A 21,663-nucleotide genomic window follows, 5' to 3' on the forward strand; every position below is an offset into this window, starting at 1 on the left:
TATGTTTGGAGAAAAAAGGGTGCAGAATTTCATGAAAAGAACCCCTTTCCAACTGTTAAGCATGGGGGTGGATCAATCATACTTTGGGCTTGTGTTGCAGCCAGTGGTACGAGGAATATTTACTGGTAGAGGGAAGAATGAATTCCATTAAATACCAGCAAATTCTGGAAATAAACATCACACCGTCTGTAAAAAAAGCTAAAGGTGAAAAGAGGATGGCTTCTACAACAGGATAATGAACCTTAACACACCTCAAAATCCACAATGGACTTCTCAAGAGGCGCAAGCTGAAGGTTTTGCCATGGCCCTCACAGTCCCCTGACCTAAATATCATCGAAAAGCTGTAAAGACTCTTAGCTGGCTACAGAAAGCATTTACCAGCTGTGATACTTGCCAAAGGGGGTGTTACTAGGTATTGCCATGCAAGGTGCTCAAACTTTTGCTTCGGGCCCTTTTCCTTTTTTGTTATTTTGAAACTATAGAAGATGGAAATAAAAAATTCTCTTGCTTAAAATGTTAAAGAAATGTGTCATTTTTAACTTTATGCCTTTTGGAAATCAGTTCATCTTTTATGCGCTTAGCTATTCACAGTAACAGAAATTTTGACCAGGGGTGCCCAAACTTTTGCATGCCACTGTACATTTTGCAAAAGGTTGCTTTAAACCTTTTCCTGCAATATTTAATTCAATCCCACTGGATTGAAAGAAAGAAGACTTTGGCAAGAGATAAGGAGATTTGACTTCTTGGCAGTCTCTTAACAGTTGTTTTTTTGATGGCAGTTATATTTATAAAGTGATTTGTCACCTTGAGTTTCACTCTTTAATTCCCATTGGAGAAGCACAGTGACTGATTACTTAACATCTCATTTATCGGATGTAATATGTTAAGAGGTTACAAATATTTGGTAATTAGAATTATACTTTCAAGGGGGTCCACATCATCAGGTATTTCTTTTTAGTGGAGAGATATGTTGCAGCAGAGTAGTGACAGATTTTGTTTAATTCAGCTTCAATGTATCTGAGATGATTTAATTGATCCTGACCTTAGCTGGTGGACATTGAAGGTGAATTCTCAAAACTAGCATTCCTTACCTTCAGCATGATGTTCAGCAGTGTAACTACAAACAGTATCTTTCCTTCCACTATAGTGAAGAAATATTATTTTTAAGTTGTTGAACTAATATTTTCATCTCAATGAGCATATGAAAAAAAGGCAAGATTCAGCAAAGTCACAATAAAGAACATCTTGTTCCACCTCATTGGAGGAACATTCTTTTTTAGTAAGTCAATTTATGCTTATAGCAGATCATTCAAGAGCAAAACGATTGAAACAGTTAATTATTCAAATACATCATTTTATATCAAATGCATAGCTTTTTTGACGATTGGTCTTGTATTTTTAGTGGATACCAAATAAAGTAAAGCCATTGCTTTGTAGCTTAGCGGATATTTTATTGGAACAATAAAAGCAAAAACAGAAAACATTGTTTAGTACTCAGCGGGTCACACAGCACCAGTGAGGTGTGAAACAGTCAACTTTTCAGGGCAATGATCCTTTAGACTGGACAAGATATTTTAAATGAGCATCTTAATTTTCAGGCGGGAGTAGTGGAGAGAGCAGAAAGAATGTCTGTGCTGAAGTGCAACCAAAATCATCAAGATAATAATTTAATATGAGCAGTTAGAGACAAAAAGAAGAAATATATTTTAAAAGATTACAACCTCATTCGTGGCTCAGTACCTGTCAGTGGTGCAAACTTTTTGCAATTTAGTCGACTGGATTTTAATGTTCACCCTACGTACAGTTCTTATAACAAGTGTGAAAACACTGAATTTCCACTCTATATCAAATTGTTAGTAGAATGGACTCTTGGAGTTACTAACCTAGCTAGTAACTTCAAGGCTTGGTCTTACCAACAGTTCGATATTACATATTGACTAATGTGACTTACTGAGTTGTATATATTTTATACATAGGTAGAGTTGTTGCCAATGTGGAGGCTTGTCTTCGGCTGCAGGGTGATATCGATGTGATGGTGAAATGGGCTGAGAAATGGACAGTGGAGTTTAATCCGGATAAGTTTGAGCTGATGCATTTTGGGAGTAGTAATGAAACCAGGACATATACCACGAATGGCAAGGTCCTGCAGAGTATTAAGAAATAGAAGTACCTTGGTGTGTAAACCCGAATATCCATGAAAATGATAGCCCATAGTAAAGAAGGCATATAGGATGCTTGCCTTTACTAGTCAAGCCACTAAGAGCAGTGAAGCTATACAACTGTTTAAAACATTAGTCAGACTTTGGCTGCAGTACCCTGTGCAGTTCTGGCTAGCACACTATAGAAAGGATGTTTTAGCATTGGAGGACTTGTGGGGGGGTCTTCGTCCAGGCTAGCTTGAAGAAGTCTGTGACAAACTACCACCAGAATGTCAAAATCAGAGGAGCCAACCCATTTGATCTCTTGTTACACATCAAGAACACTTATCGTGCCATCCCATACCCGTACATTGGCAAGTCTGATTACTTGGCTGTGCTGTTTCTGCCAGCATATGGGTAGAGATTAAAGTCCACGGTACCAGCTATGAGGACTGAAGGTGTGGTCAAGGGAGGAGAAGGAGCATTTGCAGGACTGCTTTGAATCAATGGACTGGAAAACATTCATGAATATGCCACAGCTGTCCCCGACTTCGTCAAGGCCTTCATGAAAAGCATTTTATTTTCCCCAGACCTGAAGCCCTAGATGAACTTGGAGATTTACAGTCTGCTGAGGGCTAGATCTGTGGTGCTCAAGACCAGTGATTCCAAATGCTACATTAAGTCCAGGTGCAGCCTACGGAAGGCCGTCATGAGAATAGAAGGGCATTTCCATTTGAAATTAGAGATACATCAGTTGCACAACAGCTGTGAAACTTCAACCGTTTTTGAAACTTCAAATGCTTTGAAAGGGAGAATATTATTACTCCTGTATGAATCCCTTTAGACTCCGTCAACCCTGTGATTTCTGTCTCACAGCCTGATGTCAGAACATCCACCAAGAGGACTAAGTCTTGCAAGGAATGAGGCACAAATTGTGTATCTGGTCACGTACTCAAAACCTGAGAGGACTAGCTGGCTGGAGTGTTCACTTCTATCTTTTTTCATTCCTCATTCTGGCTCCCTCTTACCCCTTCAATTCTCCTCACCTCATCACCTCTCTCTGGTGTCCCTCCTTTCTTTTCTCCTATGGTCTCCAATCAGATTCCTTCATCAGCCCTTAACCTTTTCAACTCATCACCTCCCAGCTTTTCACTTCATACCCCCTCCTCCCTACCCACCTTTTCCTTCATCTAGCTTCACCTACCATCTGCCAGCTTGTGCTCCTTCCACTTCCCCCACCACCACCACCACCACCATTTTTCCGCCCTGATGAAGATCTCGGCCTGAAAGTTTACACCTGCATGTTGTTGTTGCCTAAATTCCTCTAGCATTCTGTGTGGTGTTGAAGGGTATTTTTAATCTCTCAATGCTGTGATCTGGGGTTCCTGTCTACTTCAAAAGGCCAACAATCATACCAGTGCCCAAGAAGAACATTGTGAGTTGCCTCAATGACTATTGACCAGTAACACTCATTTGCTCAGATGAGGTGTTCAAGAGATTGGTTATGTTTAGAATTAACTTCTGCCTGCTTGCTGGGTTCGTCTACTGCTGCAACAAGGCTACAGCAGGTGCGATCTCATTGGAGCACCTAGACAACAACGACTATTTTATCAAGTTGTTATTTTTCTGTTATACTTGATGCTCAGTGCCATCATTCTTTCAGAATTAAACCTGGGCCTTTATACCTCCCTCTGCAAATGGATGCTTAACTTCCTTATCAGGACACCACAGTCAGTGCAGATCAGTAATAACATCACCTTCTTGCTGGCAATCAACAAGGGCACATCTCGATATGCTCTACTGTCTCTGCACTCATAACTATGTGGCTCATCACAGCTGAAATGCCATCTATAAATTCACGGGTGACAGCACTGATCTTGGTAAAATTTCAGATGATAATGTAGAGGTGTACAAGACTGAGATAGATTGGTTAATTGAGTGGTGTGCAACCAACACTTTAAGCTCATCTTCAAGACCAAAGAACTTCAGGAAGAGGAAGTCTGGAGAACACATACAGTCCTAATTGAGAGATCAGCAGTGGAAAGGGTGAGCAGCTTTAAGTTCCTATGTATTAACATCTTGGAGGAACTGTTCTGAGCCCAGCATGTTGATGCAACCATGAAGAAGGCATGCCAGTGGCTCTACTTTCTTACAAGTCTCAGGAGATTTAGTATGTCGCCAAAGACTCCTGAAAATTTCTTTAGGTGTATGACGGAGAGCAGTCCAAATGGTTGCATTACAGTCTGATATGGTTGCTCCAATGCGCAGGATCGCAAGAGGCTGCAGAGGGTTGTAGACTCAGCCAGTTCCATTGCATTCACAACCCCACCATTGAGAACATCTTCAAGAGGCGGTACCTCAGGAAGGCAGCATCCTTCATTAAGGGCCTTCACCATTCGGGGCATGCCCTCAGTCAGGTACAGGAGCCTGAACAGCCACACTGACTGATTCAGAAACAGCTTCTTCTCCTCTTCCGTGAGATTTCTGAATGGTCCATGAACATTACCTCATTATTCTTTTCTCTTGCACTAATTATTTATTTTGTAATTAATAGTAATATTAGGACTTGGCATAGTACTGTTGCTGCAAATCATCAAATTTCACATGAATTAAGGCAGTGATAATAAACCTGATTTTGATTCTGAGGAGATTCACCAGGATGTTGCTTGGAATGGAGCATTTCAATTATGAGAAGCCACTGGTGAAGTTCAGTCTGTTTTCACTCGAGTGCAGGAGGTTGAGTCCATAATGGGCACTAGCCTCCTCACCATCAAGAACATCTGCAAAAAGCAGTGCCTCAAGAAGGTGGCATATATCGTTAAGGACCCTCACTATCCAGGACCTGCCCCCTTCTCATTATTACCATCAGGGAGGAGGTACAGAAGCCTGAAGACACATATTCAACAATGTGCTAGGAGCAACTTCTTCCCCTCCACCATCAGATTTCTGAACAACAGTCCATGAACACTACCTTACTATTTTGTTCTCTTTTTGCACTACAATTTTTATATTTCTTGGGTTTTTTTTTGGTTCTTCAATGTAGTGCACTGCACTGCTGCTACATAGCAACAAATTTCACAATGTGTCAGTGATAATAAACCTGATTCTGGTTCTAACATGATTGTTGTATGCAAGATGATAGGCTAGAATGTTTTCCTTTTATATCAGAGGATATACATTCAAGGTAAGGGGAAGGAGATTTAGGTGGTATCGGAGGAGGAGTTTCTTCATCTAGAGAGTAGAGAGTATCTGCAATGTGCTGCGAGAGTGGTGAAAGCAGAGTTGCTAACAACATTTAAGTGTCTGGACAAGCACTTGAATCAATGAGGCATTGAAGTCTGCAGGCTAAGTACTAAAAGATGGGATTAGTGGGTGTGTGCCCACTAGTGGGTATGGTGAGCTGCATAGCATGTATTCATGCTGTATGATTCTGACTAGGATAATATTTTTACACTCACCATAGATTTGGGAATATCTCAAGTTGGACGTGGTTAAGGCGTTCATCTAGTGATTTGAAGGACACTAATTCGAGCCTCAGCTGTGACAGCGTGTTTGTGTCCTTGAGCAAGGCACTTAATCACACATTGCTCTAGTCTGTGCGAGGAGTGGCGCCCCACACAGACTTCCAATCTGCGCCTTGTAAGGCATGAAAATGCCCGACACAAGCCTCTTATGGTCTGAGTCGACGTTCCCTCCAAGTTGGAAGTTATGCCTGGCAGCATTTCAGAATCATAATTAGGTTTAATATCACCCGCATATGTCATGAAATTTGTTGTTTTTGTGGCAGCAGTACAATGCAATACATAATAGAAAAAAAAGGAAAATTATAGTAAGTGTATATTAAATAGTTAAATAAGTAGTGCAAAAATAGAAATAAAAAAGGTAGTGTTCATGGGTTCAATGTCCATTCAGAAATTGTATAGCAGAGGGGAAGAAACTACTCCAGAATCGTTGAGGGTGTGCCTTCAAGCTTCTGCACCTCCTTCCTGATGGCAGCAATGAGAACAAGGCATGATCTGGGTGATGGGATTCCTGAATGATGGATGCTGCCTTTTTGAGGCTTTGCTCCTTGAAGATGTCTTGGATACTACAGATAGTGCAAATGATGGAGCTGATGAAGTTTACACTCTGAAGCTTATTTCAGTGCTGTGCAGTAGCCCCCACCCCCCATACTAGATGGCAATGCAGCCAGTTAGAATGCTGTCCATGGTATATCTATAGAAATTTGCGAGTGTGACCTACCAAATCTTCTCAAACTCCTAATGAAATATAGCCACTGTTGTGTCTTATTAGGTCCATTATAGATCATCAGAGATATTGACACACAGGAATGTGAAATTGCTCACTCTTTCCACTTACGAGGACTGGCATGTGTTACCTATTCGCCAAAAGGACTTTTTAGCAAAGCTTTTTGGCAAATAGGGGAAAAAGCTTTTTTCACTGCTTTTCAGTCTTGACGTCTGAAAGTGTTCCTTTCATTCCAAGTACCTCTTTGCCATTTGACCATTTCCACAGTTTTAGTTTGTTGAATTATGTTAAAACATGGTTTCATCTTCTGTGCAAGTAGATATTATGCAGTGCATTCACTGACTGTTTTTCATACTTGGTGTTTTTGTTTAGCTTCAAGAGAATCAAGATGAAATAGAAAACATGATGAACTCTGTTTTCAAGGGTATTTTTGTGCACAGATATCGGTAAGTGATGTTTCCTGCAAACTGAGTTGAGTGATAACTTGTAACAGTTGGACTTATGAAAGTAAATCATTGCATTGTCATTAAAGCAGTAAATACTTGAAGTACCAAGCAGTCAGAGTGCACTTGTAGAGGAAAGCAACAGTAACATTGTTGGCTGATGACTTTAATCAGAAATGAAAACCTTTATAGAAGGTTTGAAACATTGGGAAAGGGAGGGAAAAGAACAGTAGGTATGTTTGTGTTAGAGTGAAATGCAAGACAGATTAAATGATCCAATAAGCCTTTGGTCCTGGAGCAGGGAAACAAGATGGGAGCAGGATGCATGATGTAAGTTGTAGGTGAGTGAATCCTTAGATCACCCTTATAGACTGAACAGATATGTATGGTCTGTGAGGGTAGTTCTGCTAGTAGATAATTGGAAAAAGGAAGAATCAGTTGTATGTGATACAAGAAAATTGAAGCCTGTGGAGAGAATTTTGGAGGTCATGTCAATGTCTGAAACATTGGTTTTGTATTTGGTGATGTTATTGTGGTCTAGAATAAGATGAGTGTTAGTTTTCATCCTTCAAAAGATAAAGCATGGATCACCAAACAGCTGACTATTAATGCCAGTGACAGTATTCACATTGGCCTTCAGTGATGAGAGTGCTGCTAATTCAGAGGGTAATAGGTGAGAATAAGTGATTGAAGTGACAGAATTGTTGTGGTTGAAGTGATGCCAATAGATTACTATGAAAAGGTTCAAGGGAGGAATCCTGATGAATTGAGAATTCTGAATAGAAAGGAAGGCTCCACCATGGGATAAATGTCCTGACAAAAAAATAATCTAGGTGGAAAAATGGAGAGAGATTTCTGTGTTAGGTTAGATTCACTTCTCTGAGGTAGAGATTTGAGGACTGAAGCTGCCATTTCTGCTGAAGGCTAACCTTAAAAATCAAAGGGGGTGTTGAAAAGAAACGAGAGATGAGAATGAAAAAGAAGTCAGAAGAAAGGATGGGGAGAAAAGGTTGAGCTGAATATTTGTGTCCAACACTTTACCTGTTGAAGCTTGCAATCCTTAAGTTGAAAGATGAGAAGTTTTAAAAACAGTTTAAATTTACAGCAAACAACAACAAACTCTTCCTTCAGTTAGTCCTGATGAAAGGTCTCGGCCTGAAACGTCGACTGTACCTCTTCCTAGAGATTCTGCCTGGCCTGCTGCATTCACCGGCAACTTTGATGTGTGTTGCTTAAATTTACAGCAAATCACTTTTAAGTGGAAATTGTTACTGGGAAGACTATGGTTTTGACTGTTATTACCATTTTCAATCTTTTACTTCAATTGACACTTCCAACAAGAAAAGTTACCCCATAGTGGAGCCTTCCTTGCATACCTGTACAGATCTTGATCCACCTGGGCTCCTCCCCCGGCCACTTTCCCTCTTTAGATCTTTTCATTGTAAACTTACAGGCATTACTTTGGCCAGCTCAATTTTTACTCTCAGTCACTTATTTGAACCCACTGTGCTCTGAACTTGCAGCAATCTGATCATTTGTGCCTGAGAAAAAACATGATGAGAAGAAATAAAGCTTCAAAAGTTAACGAGGTAAAAAAGATAAAGTCCCAACTGACACAAGTAGAAATTCAAGGTTGAGCATTTCTCAGAGATAATGCAATGAATTTCACAATACCAAATTAAAATTTTGTAATTGCTGGAAGTCTAGAAAAATTTGTATCCAGTAGGTCAGGCAGCAGTGCTGGTGAAGAAGCATTTCAGTCAATGGCTTTCCATCAGAAGTAGAAAGAGTTAAGCATTTTTCAAAACACAAACTAAAATTGTGGGAAAGCAAAAAGCATGGTCTGTAATTTACTAGAATAAGGAGAAATTAAATGATAAAATAAATATGCTGCTTCACTTCACCAGTGGCATGTGAGTATTGTTATGGAGTCATAGAGCAATGCAGTACAGATACAGCACAGATTTGGCCAATATCCCTCCAGCCTTGAACCTTTGTGCTTCTTAAATAATGCTGTTGTACCTGATCAACCACTTTCTGCTCATTCCGTAGGCTCACTACCCTCTGCATGGGAAAACATTGCCCTTCAGGTTCCCTTTAAACATTTTCTCTCTCACCCTAACCCTATGCCCCTGAGTTTTAGACTCCCCTTTCCAAGTAAGATTATTATCATCTATTTTATTAATATTTCTTCAACACTTCTATCAGGTTGCCCCCGCCCCCCATTTTCCTTTGTTTCAAAGAGTAATGACCAAGCCTGGTTAACCCCTTCCTCTAACTCAGGGTCTTCTAGTCTTGGCAACGTCCTCGTAAATCATCTTTGCACTCTTTCCAGTTTAACGACATGTTTTCTATAATAGGGTGATGAAAACTGTATACAGTACTCCAAGTGCAGCTTCTTCAGCAGCTTCCACAGCTGCAATATAATGTCCCAATATTATAATTGTTTAACTTTATATCTGCAGCCAATTTTCTTTAATACAAAGTAACATGAAATTTGTTTAATCTTTGCAGTTTTCAATATCGGTTATTTGCATGACATTACTATTTTTATACCTTTTGTATGTTCACATATTCAAGTGATTCAAAATTATTTTCTAGGACAGTAGTAATTAAAATGATACATGGGGTTTAAAGTTCAATTGTACTCTTTCCTAGTGACGCAATTTCAGAGATACGAGCCATCTGTATTGAGGAAATAGGTGTGTGGATGAAGAGCTACAGTGATGCCTTCCTCAATGACAGTTATTTAAAGTATGTGGGATGGACATTACATGATCGGGTGAGAATAGTCATTTTGATCAGTATTTGAGATGAACAAAAATTTTCTCATTTATGCTGTAGGTGCTGACACAGTACCTGTATATTGAACTATACCTTGAGGAAGTACTGTTTCAGTTTTGCTTGAGCTTACATGAAGTGACATTCTTATATTCTTAGCAATACAATTTAGAGGCATCTAATGGTGGCTAAAAGGTCTGCATCACATTAAAGGTCCTGATACTGACCAACCTTTGTTTAAATTTCCACTAATGCAAAAGACCAACTTGGTTAGAAACATAGGAACACAAATACTGCCTTCCTTTGAGCCTGTTTAATTAAATCCTGGTTAATCTGTGAACTAAATTCACTTAATGCCATTTTGCGATATCCTGTTAACACTTTTGGTTAATGTAAGTTGATCAGTCTGCAGTTTTAAATTAATTCATGCAGCATCAATGCCAAAGTTATACAAAATAAGTCATATTTCCTGACTATGCCTCTGAAAGGTATTGCCTGAATTTTTTATATGATTTCCCTGTATGTTTGCAGATGTTCCATTTGTTCATGGCATTTCATCATTTAGAAATTATTTTCATTGGTCAAAAGTGTGCCACCTCTTGCAGTTTTGATGGTTCAATTTGTTTATTAATATCTCTTTTTTTTTTACTCCCATCTACATTGCCTATCTTTGTGTCATTGTTCCACTTTGTCCCAAAATTCAGTGAAATAATGAGTTTCCCTTTGCCTGCAGTAAATTGCTATGGATTGCCAGTCATCAAATCCTGCATGAAAAGCTGTAACTGCTCAGGGAGGGAGTCACCCCATTTTAAAATATTGACTCTGGTAACTCCCTGGCAGTCAGGTTGCACAGTGGTATACTAATGTAGCAGCAATCTCACAGTTCCAGCAATCTGGATTGCGTCTTGTCCTCTGATCGATATACTCTCACAGTGTTGTTAAATAACGTGTGTTCAGTTTTTTAGTTGAACACTGCTTCATGAATTGGGTAGAAATGACCATCGAAGTACGCACTTTGCCGTTTGAAGAATTTGCATGTACTCACTTCTCTTGACTGAGAAAATTTGACTTGGTGGGAAGTAGACTTTCAATTTCCATTCACAGTGGATACTGACATCAGAATCAGGTTTATTATCACGGATCTGTCATGAAATTTGTTGTTTTGCAGCAGCAGTACAGTGTAAGACAAAAACAAAAGTACAGAAAAGAGAACAAAATAGTGAGGTCATGGACCATTTAAAACTCTGCTGGTGGAGGACAAGGAACTGTTCCTCAAATGTTGAGTGTGCATCTCCAGGTTCCTATTCCTCCTCCCTGATGATAATAATAATAATGAAAAAACGACATGTCCTGATTGGTGAAGGTCCTTAATGATGGATGCTACCTTCTTAAGGCACCACCTTTTGAAGTTGCTGTTGATGGTGGGGAGTCTGCTGCCTATGATAGAGCAGGCTGAGTCTACAGCACTCTGCAGCTTTTTTCCATACTTGGTGGAGATGCAACCAGTTGGAATGCTGTCGACAGTACATCTGTAGAAATTTGCCAGAGTCTTTGCTGCCATACCAGATCTCCTTAGACTCCTCATGAAGTATAGCCACCGGCAAACATTCTTCGTAATTGCATCAATATACTTGGCCCAGGATAGATCGTCTGAAATGTTGATGCCCAGGAACTTGAAGCTGCTCACCCTTTCCACTGCTGACCACTCAATGGGAGATGGTGTGTGCTCTCCTGACTTCCCCTTCTGAAATCCACAATCAGTTCCTTGAGCTTAGTGACTTTGAGTGCAAGGTTGTTGTTGGACACCACTCAAGCAGCTGAGCTAGCTCACTCCTGTACAACCCCTTGTCACCATCTAATGAGACTTAAAGTCGAATTGAAATTGATCATGAGTACTTATGAATAATATGAATGAAGCTTAATGTAATTCATTAGAAGTCATTGCTGTTCTTGCTATTGTAAAGAAAACCACATTTGCAACGAGTTAATTTAGTTTGATGAGGAAAAAATGGTTACATTTTTCAGGTTATATTTATTAGTTCTGCAGTTAAGGGTTGCTTTTGACTTATTTTCCTTGGATTAATTGTAAACTGCGACTAATATAAAGAAATCAAGATAGGAGAGAAGAAGCTATGTGATGTTCTTGGGCATGTGGGAGGAGGTTTTAGGAAAATAAGTGTAGAAAATGGGAATGTGACAATATCACTCTGAATACTGACATAGAGTCAGTAGGCTGAATCCCCTGTGTCATGGAGAAATATGGTATATCAACAAGGTCATATGTGGAATAAAATTATAATTAAAAATTCTAATTCCACAGGCCAGGCGATGTATGTGAGAAGAGAAACAAGCCAACTTTTCAGATCTGAATTAGGTCTTACAGAGGGCCCAAGACCTAAAAGGTCAAATGCTTTTCTTTCTGCAGATACTCACTTGCTGAGTATTTTCAGCATTTTCTGAATGTTTTTCAGGTTTTCAGTGTCTGGAATTTTTCAATTTATTGATATTAGATTCATCTGCATTTAATAATTTTATGAATGCAAACATTTTTCAGTGTACTTGATATTTAGTTCACACAGGCTTCATTAAAATTGTAAAATAGTGGGAATGAAGTGTTCTTGAATTCCACATATCTTGAGTATAACAAATCCCTAGTTCTCAAGTTTAGCAGGTGTTTTTTGTGGTTTGGTTTCTTCTCAAGTATGACAATGTAATCACTGAAGTGTGATTCCATCCATTGATTAAACAGAAATAGCAGCAAATCTATAGTACTACTGCTGTTTTAAGCTTTCAGTATTCTTTTTCACCTCCCTGTATTCTTTATAATAAAGATTTGATAAATATTTCTTGAAGGTTGTGGAAAACGCCAGAGATGGTGTTTGCATTAATTTCTTTCCTGTTTTATTTCATTTGGATGCACGCTAATTAAGTATGCATTGTTTCATTTACATTTAGCAAGGTGAGGTAAGGCTGAAATGTCTGAAAGCTTTGCAGTCACTCTACACTAATAAGGAGCTCTTCCCGAAACTAGAACTCTTCACCAATAGGTTCAAGGTAATAAAATCCTTAAGTGTTTGAAAAACATATGAATGTTAATATTTTGGCTGTCTGTACAATGAATATTTAATGAACAGTGATTTAAAATAAAAATTAAATCATGATTCTTGAATAGCTTCTGTCTCTTGTAGTGTAAAATAAGAATCTATGCAGTGTTTAGTTCAGACTTAAAGCATCTCCAATGCAATAGTTTTAAAAATATAAATTGGTGTCAGAGAGTGATAAAAATTTAGAAAATGTATGATTGTTATAATGCCGAAATGTACGTGAAAATGCACCCACTATCTTTTTGATTAAACATACCTCTAACCAGTAAATGTAAGGAAGTGTGCGGTAAAAATCAATGTAATTTTGTCCATCGTACACCACTGTATTCAGATGTGTGCTTAAACAAACTGCAAATAGCACATTTGTGAAAAATCTTACCTAAAGTAATCCATAAAGTTTCTTAGTGATTTTAATTCCTGAAGTTTTGTTTGAAATTAATTCTACAGGATCGTATTGTGTCTATGACATTAGACAAAGAATATGATGTTGCTGTGGAAGCCATTCGATTGGTTACTTTGATACTGCAGTAAGTAGTTTTTATTCTTCCATGTTGCTTTGATATCATTGAATTGTCAACTCCACGGTAATTAAGTTCTTAAAAGAAATCACAAAGACGAAAAAGTCTTCAGAAGCTGGAAATCCAAAGCAACACACACAAAATGCTGGAGGAACTCAGTAGGTCAGGCAACATCTATGAAAAAGAGTAAACAGTCGATGTTTCATGCCTGTAGCCTTCTTCAGGACTGAGAAGGAAGGGGAAGATGGCTGAATAAAAAGGTGGGGTGAGGGGAAAAAGGCTTGGAGGAAAGGAGACGGAGATGCATGAAGCCAAGTGGGTGAGAAAGAAGTGGACCCAGAGGGAAGTAATAGACAAGTTAGAAGTAGTTGAAAGGTCAAAATAGGGAATGGGGGGGGGGGGGGAGTTTGTTCACCGGAAGTTCAGAGGGTACCTTGATGGGATATAAGGTGTTGAGGGTGGTCTCATCTTGGCACAAGAGGAGGTCATATATTAACACATCAGAATGGGAATCAGAGTATTAGAGTTAAAACTTTTGGCCACCAGGAAGTCCCGCTTGTGGCGTATGGTGGGGAGGTGCTTGACAAAGCAGTCCCCATATTTACAATGGGCCTCACCAATGTAGAGGAGGCTACATTGGGAGCACCAGACACAATAGATGACCCAATGAGATTTGGAGGTGAAGTGTTGCCTCACCTGGAAGGACTGTTTTGGGTCCTGAATAGCTTATATATAACTACCTGAATAAACAGTTCAAAAAGTTGTTCTCTACAGAATTTTCCATATCTGTCGACTTCTTTAGAACTGTGGACCAGATTGTGTTTGACTTAGTCTTTTCCTTCGCTCTATGATGAGTTCTGGGATTGATTAAATGGTCTGATACACTGGTATATGACTTCCAGCATATGTGCAGGCACAGAAATCAGGAATACATGTACTCACCAAAAGGAACTCATCAGCAATTCTTTTCTGAAATGTTGGTAAAAGGTAAGTATGTTTCAGTATTGTGAGAATAGTTGTTACACAGGTTTCCCCCGCCATCCAAAGTAGAGCATTCCTATGAAACGGTTTGTAAGCTGGAATGTTGTAAAGCGAAGAAGCAATTACTGCTAATTTATATGGGAAAAATTTATGAGCGTTCGCAGACCCAAAAATAACCTACCAAATCATGCCAAGTAACACACAAAACCTAAAATAACAGTAACATATAGTAAAAGCAGGAATGATATGATAAATATACAGCCTATATAAAGTAGAAGTACTTCTCTACAATCATTGCCTGCACTGTTTTCCGTAGCGAAAGTCTCACGCAGGGCGCTCTCGGCAGAGACACGGCGCAAGCGCTCTCGGCAGAAACACTCTCTCCAGTAACCTTTAAGCTATAAAGCTGCCAAATCAAACCAAATAACACGTAAAAATACACAGCCGGTATAAAGTAGAAATAACGTATGTATAGTGTAGTATCACTTACTGGAATGGGGAAGACAGCGCCGAGCACACTGATGATGGTGTGTTAGGCTGAGTCATCGGAGGTTGGGGTGGTGCAGTGGCCCCCACCCTCCGGGCTGCTGACCGATACCGATCCGCGAAGCATGCAGGTGTACAGTGGTAGCCGGGGTGCATCCAGCACATCTTTAAGAAAAAATGCGAAATAAACAAGCTAATTAATTAGGTGCCACCCGGCATGTAAATGTCAGCCCAGATCAGAGGCAACGCAATCGGCAATCGCCTCTGATCTGGGCGGACACTTATGTGCCGCGTGGCACCTACTTAATTAGCTTGTTTATTTCAGCTTTTTTTCTTAAAGATGTGCTGGATGCGTCCTGGCTACCGCTGCATTCTCCGCGACCTGGGAGTTTGAGTGGTGGGACACTGGGGTGTCATCTCGTCGTCTGTTTCCATCAGGGCAGGCAGGTTAGCTTCTTCTATGTCTGCCTGCCTCGATGTCGGAGGTCGAGGTTCTTCGTCTGCTGTGGCTGATGTGGAAGGCTTGCTTGACTGCTAGCCTTGAGCATTTTTCTATCATACAGTTCTTTGTAAGCACTCAAACCAACCTGCAAATATGCCCTAAACCAATGTACCCATTCAAAATTAAAGTCACACTTTATCATTGCAGCGAAAATCTCATGCAGTTGCTTCACGTTCAGTTCCTGGACGACTTCACTTTCAGTTCATTAGCTACTGCATTCAGTTTCGATTGTTATGCTTTCCTCTTCCAATTTCATCAGCTCTTCATCTACCAGTTCTTGGTCATGGGATGCCAAAACCTCTTCAACATCATCTTTGTCAGCTTCCACAAGCCAAACTTACTTTGTCCTTACTTTGTTCCCCACGATCAAAACGCTTAATTATGTCTAGTTTTATGCTAAGTGTAACACTCTTACGAGCTCCTTTAGGCTTTTCCGATACCTTAGAACTCATCTTGCTAACGGATGCTCACAGGCACGTGTTTAAGCAGTGCCGGCTGGAATGCCATTCCGAATCGGGGGGAGGAGCGGCTGCTCGGGGCGGGCGCTGCTTTTTTCACACGTTGCCTTTTTTCGTAACAGTGAAAACACCTTCTGTTAGCGAAAACAGGTAACTAATGTAGGTCTTTCCTAACAGTGAGGTTTCATAAAGCGAACGTTCGAAAAGCAGGGGACACCTGTAATTAATATTATTTCAATCCTCATAAAATGCTGTATAGATGAATATGTTAATAGTGTTTCAATTTTGTAACATAATTATTTGGTCTCCTTGGCTTTTCAATTGTTATAGGGGAAGTGAGGAGGCATTGTCCAATGAAGATTGTGAGAATGTGTATCACCTGGTATATTCTGCACACCGACCTGTTGCTGTGGCAGCTGGGGAGTTCCTGAACAAAAAGTAATACATTTGTGCATTCTCTATCCTTTATTTGTTTTCAATGAAATGTAATGTTCTCAAATAATTCAGTATTATCAGTAAAATGTAAAACTTTATCTCTTCCCAACCCAACTCCATTCTTTGGCTCTGTCATAGATGTTCTGATGTTAGCTCCTTGCGTAACTGCACCTCTGTGAAGTATTTTGTCCCCAAAAACTGTGGTTCACTTCAACTTGTGTTGACTTTATCTTTCAACTCTCTCTGCTCAATTTCCTTCATTTCTTTTAGTTGGTTTCCTCTTGTCTTCATCTTTTCCCCCTACAGCCTTCATTGCAATGTGTCATTCTCTGTAATTCCCACATATTCATTGAAGGCCACCACCTCTCATCTCTTCCTTTCTCTTTTTTCAGGGACCAAACAGTCCTTCCATGTGAAATGACCATACATTTTCCACTTAAATTTAGTGCTCACAAGGTGGTCTTCTCTGCATTGGATAAAGTAAATATAGATTAGGTTGTTGCTTTATATAACTCTGTCCTCAAGAACAACCCTGAATTTCCATTTCCTTGTTACTCTGACATCTGTCTTTGGGTTTTTTCAATGTTCTTAGCTTGGAGAACATCATTTCCTCTTTCAATCTCAGGACTCAGCACTAACTTTTAAAAATGCTTGATTAACTCCTAAATATTTTTGAGCATTATGAGATTGTTGAAGAAAATCAGAACATATGCAGACAATATGGGCAGTTACATCTTTTGAAGGAAAAACAATTAGTTTCAGTTTGAATACCCTTCGCCATAAGCCTTTAAACTGAAACTTTGTTTCTCTTTCCACAGATGCTGTGTAACCTGTTGAATTCTATCAGTTCTTTTTTATATTTTATCTCAGATTCACAGTATCTGAAAGATTTTTTCCATTGACTGAGATTGTGAAATTGTTCTTGAAATTCATGGGGTTTTTTTACACAATTGGTCTTGTGTGGTAATTCAAGTGTTTGCAATGTAAAAATGGTACAGAAGATGGCAGCACAGAGCAAAAGCAACATTGGTGATGTCCACTGGATGGCAACATTGAGTGAAAGCATTTAAACAGAAAATATGAGCTAAACATGAGTAAAAATGTGGAGTCAACAGTCTCTAGCTATCTTAAGCACATTATGTAAAGTATATTCTGCTGCATGTTTTTCACAACCTAATCATGTTATTTGGATTTACTTTTAAATAAATTGGTAAAGCTGAGTTCAATTGATTTAACTTGGCTTCAGAGCAATTAAGGTGGTAATTGTGTAAGGCACAAGTTTTCTATGGTGCATCATTTACCTTATTCATTTCTACACAAATAATTAATGGATATTGCTTGTCAGCTATTGCAGGTTATGCTGTGAGAGGTTTTAGAAGATTGTTGAGTCATTTCTCTCACCTTTCTTTCCATCTCCCATAGCTCCTAAAGCACAATAAAAATAGTTCATGTAAAGGCTAATTTTGTCTATGAATTAAGGAAACATGTTTTTGCTGTACAAGATAATATGGTTTTAATTGATCCTTAAACGGACATAGACAACATGATATTGAAACTTTTAATTTGTAGATTATTCAGCAGACATGATCCACAAGCAGAAGAAGCATACGCTAAGAGTAGAGGAAGACATAGTGCAAATGGAAATCTCATCAAAATGTTGGTGCTTTTCTTCCTTGAGAGTGAGGTAAGGATCTGATGTAATGGAATAAAGAATTCTTCAGAGAAGTTTACTGTTAAAACCATAAGATATAGGAGCAGAATTAGGCCATTTGGCCTATCGAGTCTGATCTGCCATTCAATCATGGTTGACCTTTTTTTCCCTCCTCAGCCTCACTCTCCGGCCTTCTCCCCGTAACCTTTGATGCTGTGACCTATCAATCTCCGCCTTAAATACACCCAGTGACCTGGCCTTCACAGCTGCCTGTGGTAGCAATTTCCACAAATTCACCACTCTAGCTAAAGAAATGTCTCCCCATCTCTGTTTTAAATGGATGCCCCTCTATCCAGAGGCTTTGCCCTCTTGTCCTAGACTACCCCCACCACGGGAAACTCTTCCACATCTACTCTGTCTAGGTCTTTCAACATTCGAAAGGTTTCAGTGAGATCCTTCCTCATCCTTCTATATTCCAGCAAGTACAGGCCCAGAGGTATCAAACGATAACCGTTTAATTCCCGGGATATTATATGATATTCCCGGAATTCTCATATGATAACTGTTTAATTCCCGGAATCATCCTTGTGAGCTTTCTCTGAACCGTCCAATGCCAGCACATAGTTTCTTCGGGAAGGAGCGCAAAACTGTTCACAATACTTGAGGTGAGGCCTCACCACTGCTTTATAAAGCCTCAGCATCGCATCCCTGCTCTTGTATTCTAGACCTCTTGAAATGAATGCAAACATTTCATTTGCGTTCCTCACTACCGACTCAAACTGCAAGTTAACCTTCGAGGAGTTCTGCACAAGGACTCCCAAGTCCCTTTGCATCTCAGATTTTTGGATTTTCTCCCCGTTTAGAAAATAGTCTGCACATTTATTTCTTCTACCAAAGTGCATGACTAGGCAATAACATTGTGTTTTATTTGCCACTCTCTTTCCTATCCTCCTAATCTGTCCAAGTCCTTCTGTAGCCTTCCTGTTCCTCAGTACAACCTGCCCCTCCACCAGTCTTTGTATCATCTGCAAACTTGGTAACAAAGCCGTCGTTTCCATCACCTAAATCATTGATATACAGCATAAAAAGAAGCGGTCCCAACATTGACCCCTACAGAACACCACTAGTCACCAGCAGCCAACCATAAAAGGATCCTTTTATTCCCACTTGTTGCCTCCTACCAATCAGCTAATGCTCTAACCATGCCAGTATTTTGCCTGTAATACCATGGGCTCTTAACTTGGTAAGCATCCTCATGTGTGGCACCTTGTCAAAGGCCTTCTGCAAATCCTAGTATATAGCATCCAGTGCATCCCCCTTATCTATACTGCTTGTAGTCTCCTCAAAAAATTACAACAGGTTCGTCAGGCAAGATTTTCCCTTAAAGCATACATGCTGACTTTGTCCAATCTTGTTCTGTGTTTCCAAGTACTCCATAACCTCAACCTTAACAATTGTCTCCAATATCTTCCCAACCACTGAAGTAAGGCTAACTGTTCTATAATTTCTGCTGCCTCCGTCCTTTCTTAAAGAGTGGAGTGACATTTGTGATTTTCTAGTCCTCTGGAACCATGCCAGTGTCCAGTGATTCTTGAAAATCATTACTAATGCCGCCACGATCTCTACCTCTACCTCTTTCAGAACCCTAAGGTGCAGTTCAGCTGGTCCGGGTGACTTATGCACTTTTAGGTCTTTCAGCTTTTTGAGCACATGGGGAAATACCATACTCGACTACTACTACACTCCCTTCTGCAACGCTTACAAAGCACTCCTTTGCCCGCCATTTAGAAAATTGGATCGCTCCTCCATCTTGCTGCTGCCAAGGTACAGACAGAAGCTGAAACAAGAGGCAACCATAGTTAAAACTGTCCACAGTTGGTCCGACCATGCTATAGGACAGCTTTGATGATGTCAACTGGAATGTCTTCCATGAGGAGGATGTCTCCAAGTTCACGGATAGCGTCATGAGTTTCATCTGGAAGTGCATCAAGGATGTTGTCCCCTAGAAATCGATTATGGTCTATCCAAATTAGAAACCCTGGATCAGCAGTTCTGGGCGAGCAGCATTTACTGCGTGACACAGAGCTTACGTTGCCAGTGACCAACAGGAACTCAAGAAATGCAGCTATGATCAGCGCAAAGTCATCAAGGCAGCAGAACAACAATGCAGGGACAAGGTTCAGACACAGCTCTCCGCCAGCAACACACGCAGCTTATGGCAAGGTCTGTACGCCATCGCAGACTTCAAAGCTAAACGCAGTAGAGTTTCCAACATCACTGTCTCTCTCCCAGAGGAGTTAAATCTTTTTTACACTTGACTCAATGTTACCAATACTGAGTCCCTGAAGAGAGCCGCTGATGTGACCTGTAGCTTGGTCATCTCCGAGGCCGAAGTACGTAAGTGTTTCCAATGAGTGGACGGTCGCAAGGCTGCGGGACCGGACAGCATCCCAGGGCGGGTACACAGAGTGTGCGTGAGGGTTTCTTTGCCTTAAGCTCCTTAATCACCTCTGGTTCATTATATTACACCCTATCCAGTACAGCTGAACCTCTAGTAGGCTCAACAACAAACTGCTCTAAAAAGCCATCTCATAGTCATTCAACAAATTCACTCTTTTGGGATCCATTACCAATTTGATTTTCCCAATCTACCTGCATGTTAAAATCTCCCATGTCTGTTGTAACATTGCCTTTTTGACACGCCTTTTCTGTTTCCCATTGTCATCTGTAGTCCAGATCCCAGCCAATGTTTGGAGGGCTGTATACAGCTGCCAGCAGAGTCCTTTTACCCCTTGCAGTTTCTTAACTGAACCCACAAGGATACAACATCTTACAATCCTATTTCACATCTTTCTAATGATTTGATGCCATTCTTTACCAGCAGAGCCATGCCACCCCCTCTGCCTACCTTCCTATCCCTCCGATATAATGTGTAAGCTTGGACCATCAGATCCCAAGTACAAATAGATAGATAGATGTACTTTATTGATCCCAAGGGAAATTGGGTTTCGTTACAGCCACACCAACCAAGAATAGAGCATAAATATGCCAATACAAAAACCACAACCAATCGAACAACAAAATGCAAACTATGCCAGATGGAAATAAGTCCAGGACCAGCCTATTGGCTCAGGGTGTCTGACCCTCCACGGGAGGAGCTGCAAAGTTCGATGGCCACAGGCAGGAACAACCTCCCGTGGCGCCCAGTGTTGTATCTCAGTGGAATATGGCCGGGGTCCAACAGCAAGAAGTTCAATATCCGGTCTACAAACACCTTCCTCGATCGTAATACGACCCAGATTGTACCATCTGTTATTAACCAGAACAGTAAGCACCCAATTCCTTTACGCTTACCACTCTCAGTGCACTTCCAGTCAGCCCGAATGGTCTGGAAGCCATCCATGGAAAAGTTTTGATCGGGTATGTTCTCTGATGCCTGGCTAGCGCCATGAACTCGTCCATTTTATTACCCACCGAACTCCTTTTCTCCATAAGTCTCTGTTATCTCAACCCGATCTTCTTTCCTCGCTTTGTGATCCTTCAGCCATGATCAGTGATGGCCACAGCATCATACCCGACAATCCACCTTATTTCTTATACTCCGTGCATTGAGTACCATGGAAGGACAAACACATAAGATAAAATAATGAAAAGTACACCAGTACTACTTTCAGAAGTGAATAACAAGATGTTAATACCTTGTTTGCTTGTTCATGAAGATTTTGTGATCTGCCAACAAAAAGGCAAGGGGTATCTGAAGAGAAGTGAATAAAGAGTAGATTGCACCAAAAGACAAATGCATAAAGAGTGATTAAATCCACAAGTATGTCCTCATATCAGGCTTGCTGGTGTGTTAGCTATCTTATATTCATTGTAAATGCAGAAAAATTAGTATAATTGGATTTAGTGGTATTTAAA

At 40.2% G+C, this 21,663-nt stretch overlaps 1 protein-coding gene across 2 annotated transcripts in view; it reads left to right on the forward strand.

Annotated features, from left to right (window-relative positions):
* The window catches only part of LOC140196424 (cohesin subunit SA-1), a 286,358-nt gene that overhangs the window by 234,489 nt on the left and 30,206 nt on the right, over positions 1–21,663 (forward strand). The window contains exons 9-14 of one of the 2 annotated variants that reach the window (XM_072255627.1): positions 6,759–6,832; positions 9,488–9,611; positions 12,566–12,664; positions 13,162–13,241; positions 15,972–16,097; positions 17,664–17,778. In XM_072255627.1, coding sequence (XP_072111728.1) covers positions 6,759–6,832; positions 9,488–9,611; positions 12,566–12,664; positions 13,162–13,241; positions 15,972–16,097; positions 17,664–17,778 — 618 coding nt within the window. The remainder of the gene's footprint in view (positions 1–6,758; positions 6,833–9,487; positions 9,612–12,565; positions 12,665–13,161; positions 13,242–15,971; positions 16,098–17,663; positions 17,779–21,663) is intronic. The other variant, XM_072255628.1, reaches the window with a different exon arrangement.

Source organism: Mobula birostris, chromosome 4 (genome assembly GCF_030028105.1).
Source record: "Mobula birostris isolate sMobBir1 chromosome 4, sMobBir1.hap1, whole genome shotgun sequence".
Classification (NCBI taxonomy): Eukaryota; Metazoa; Chordata; class Chondrichthyes; order Myliobatiformes; family Myliobatidae; genus Mobula; species Mobula birostris.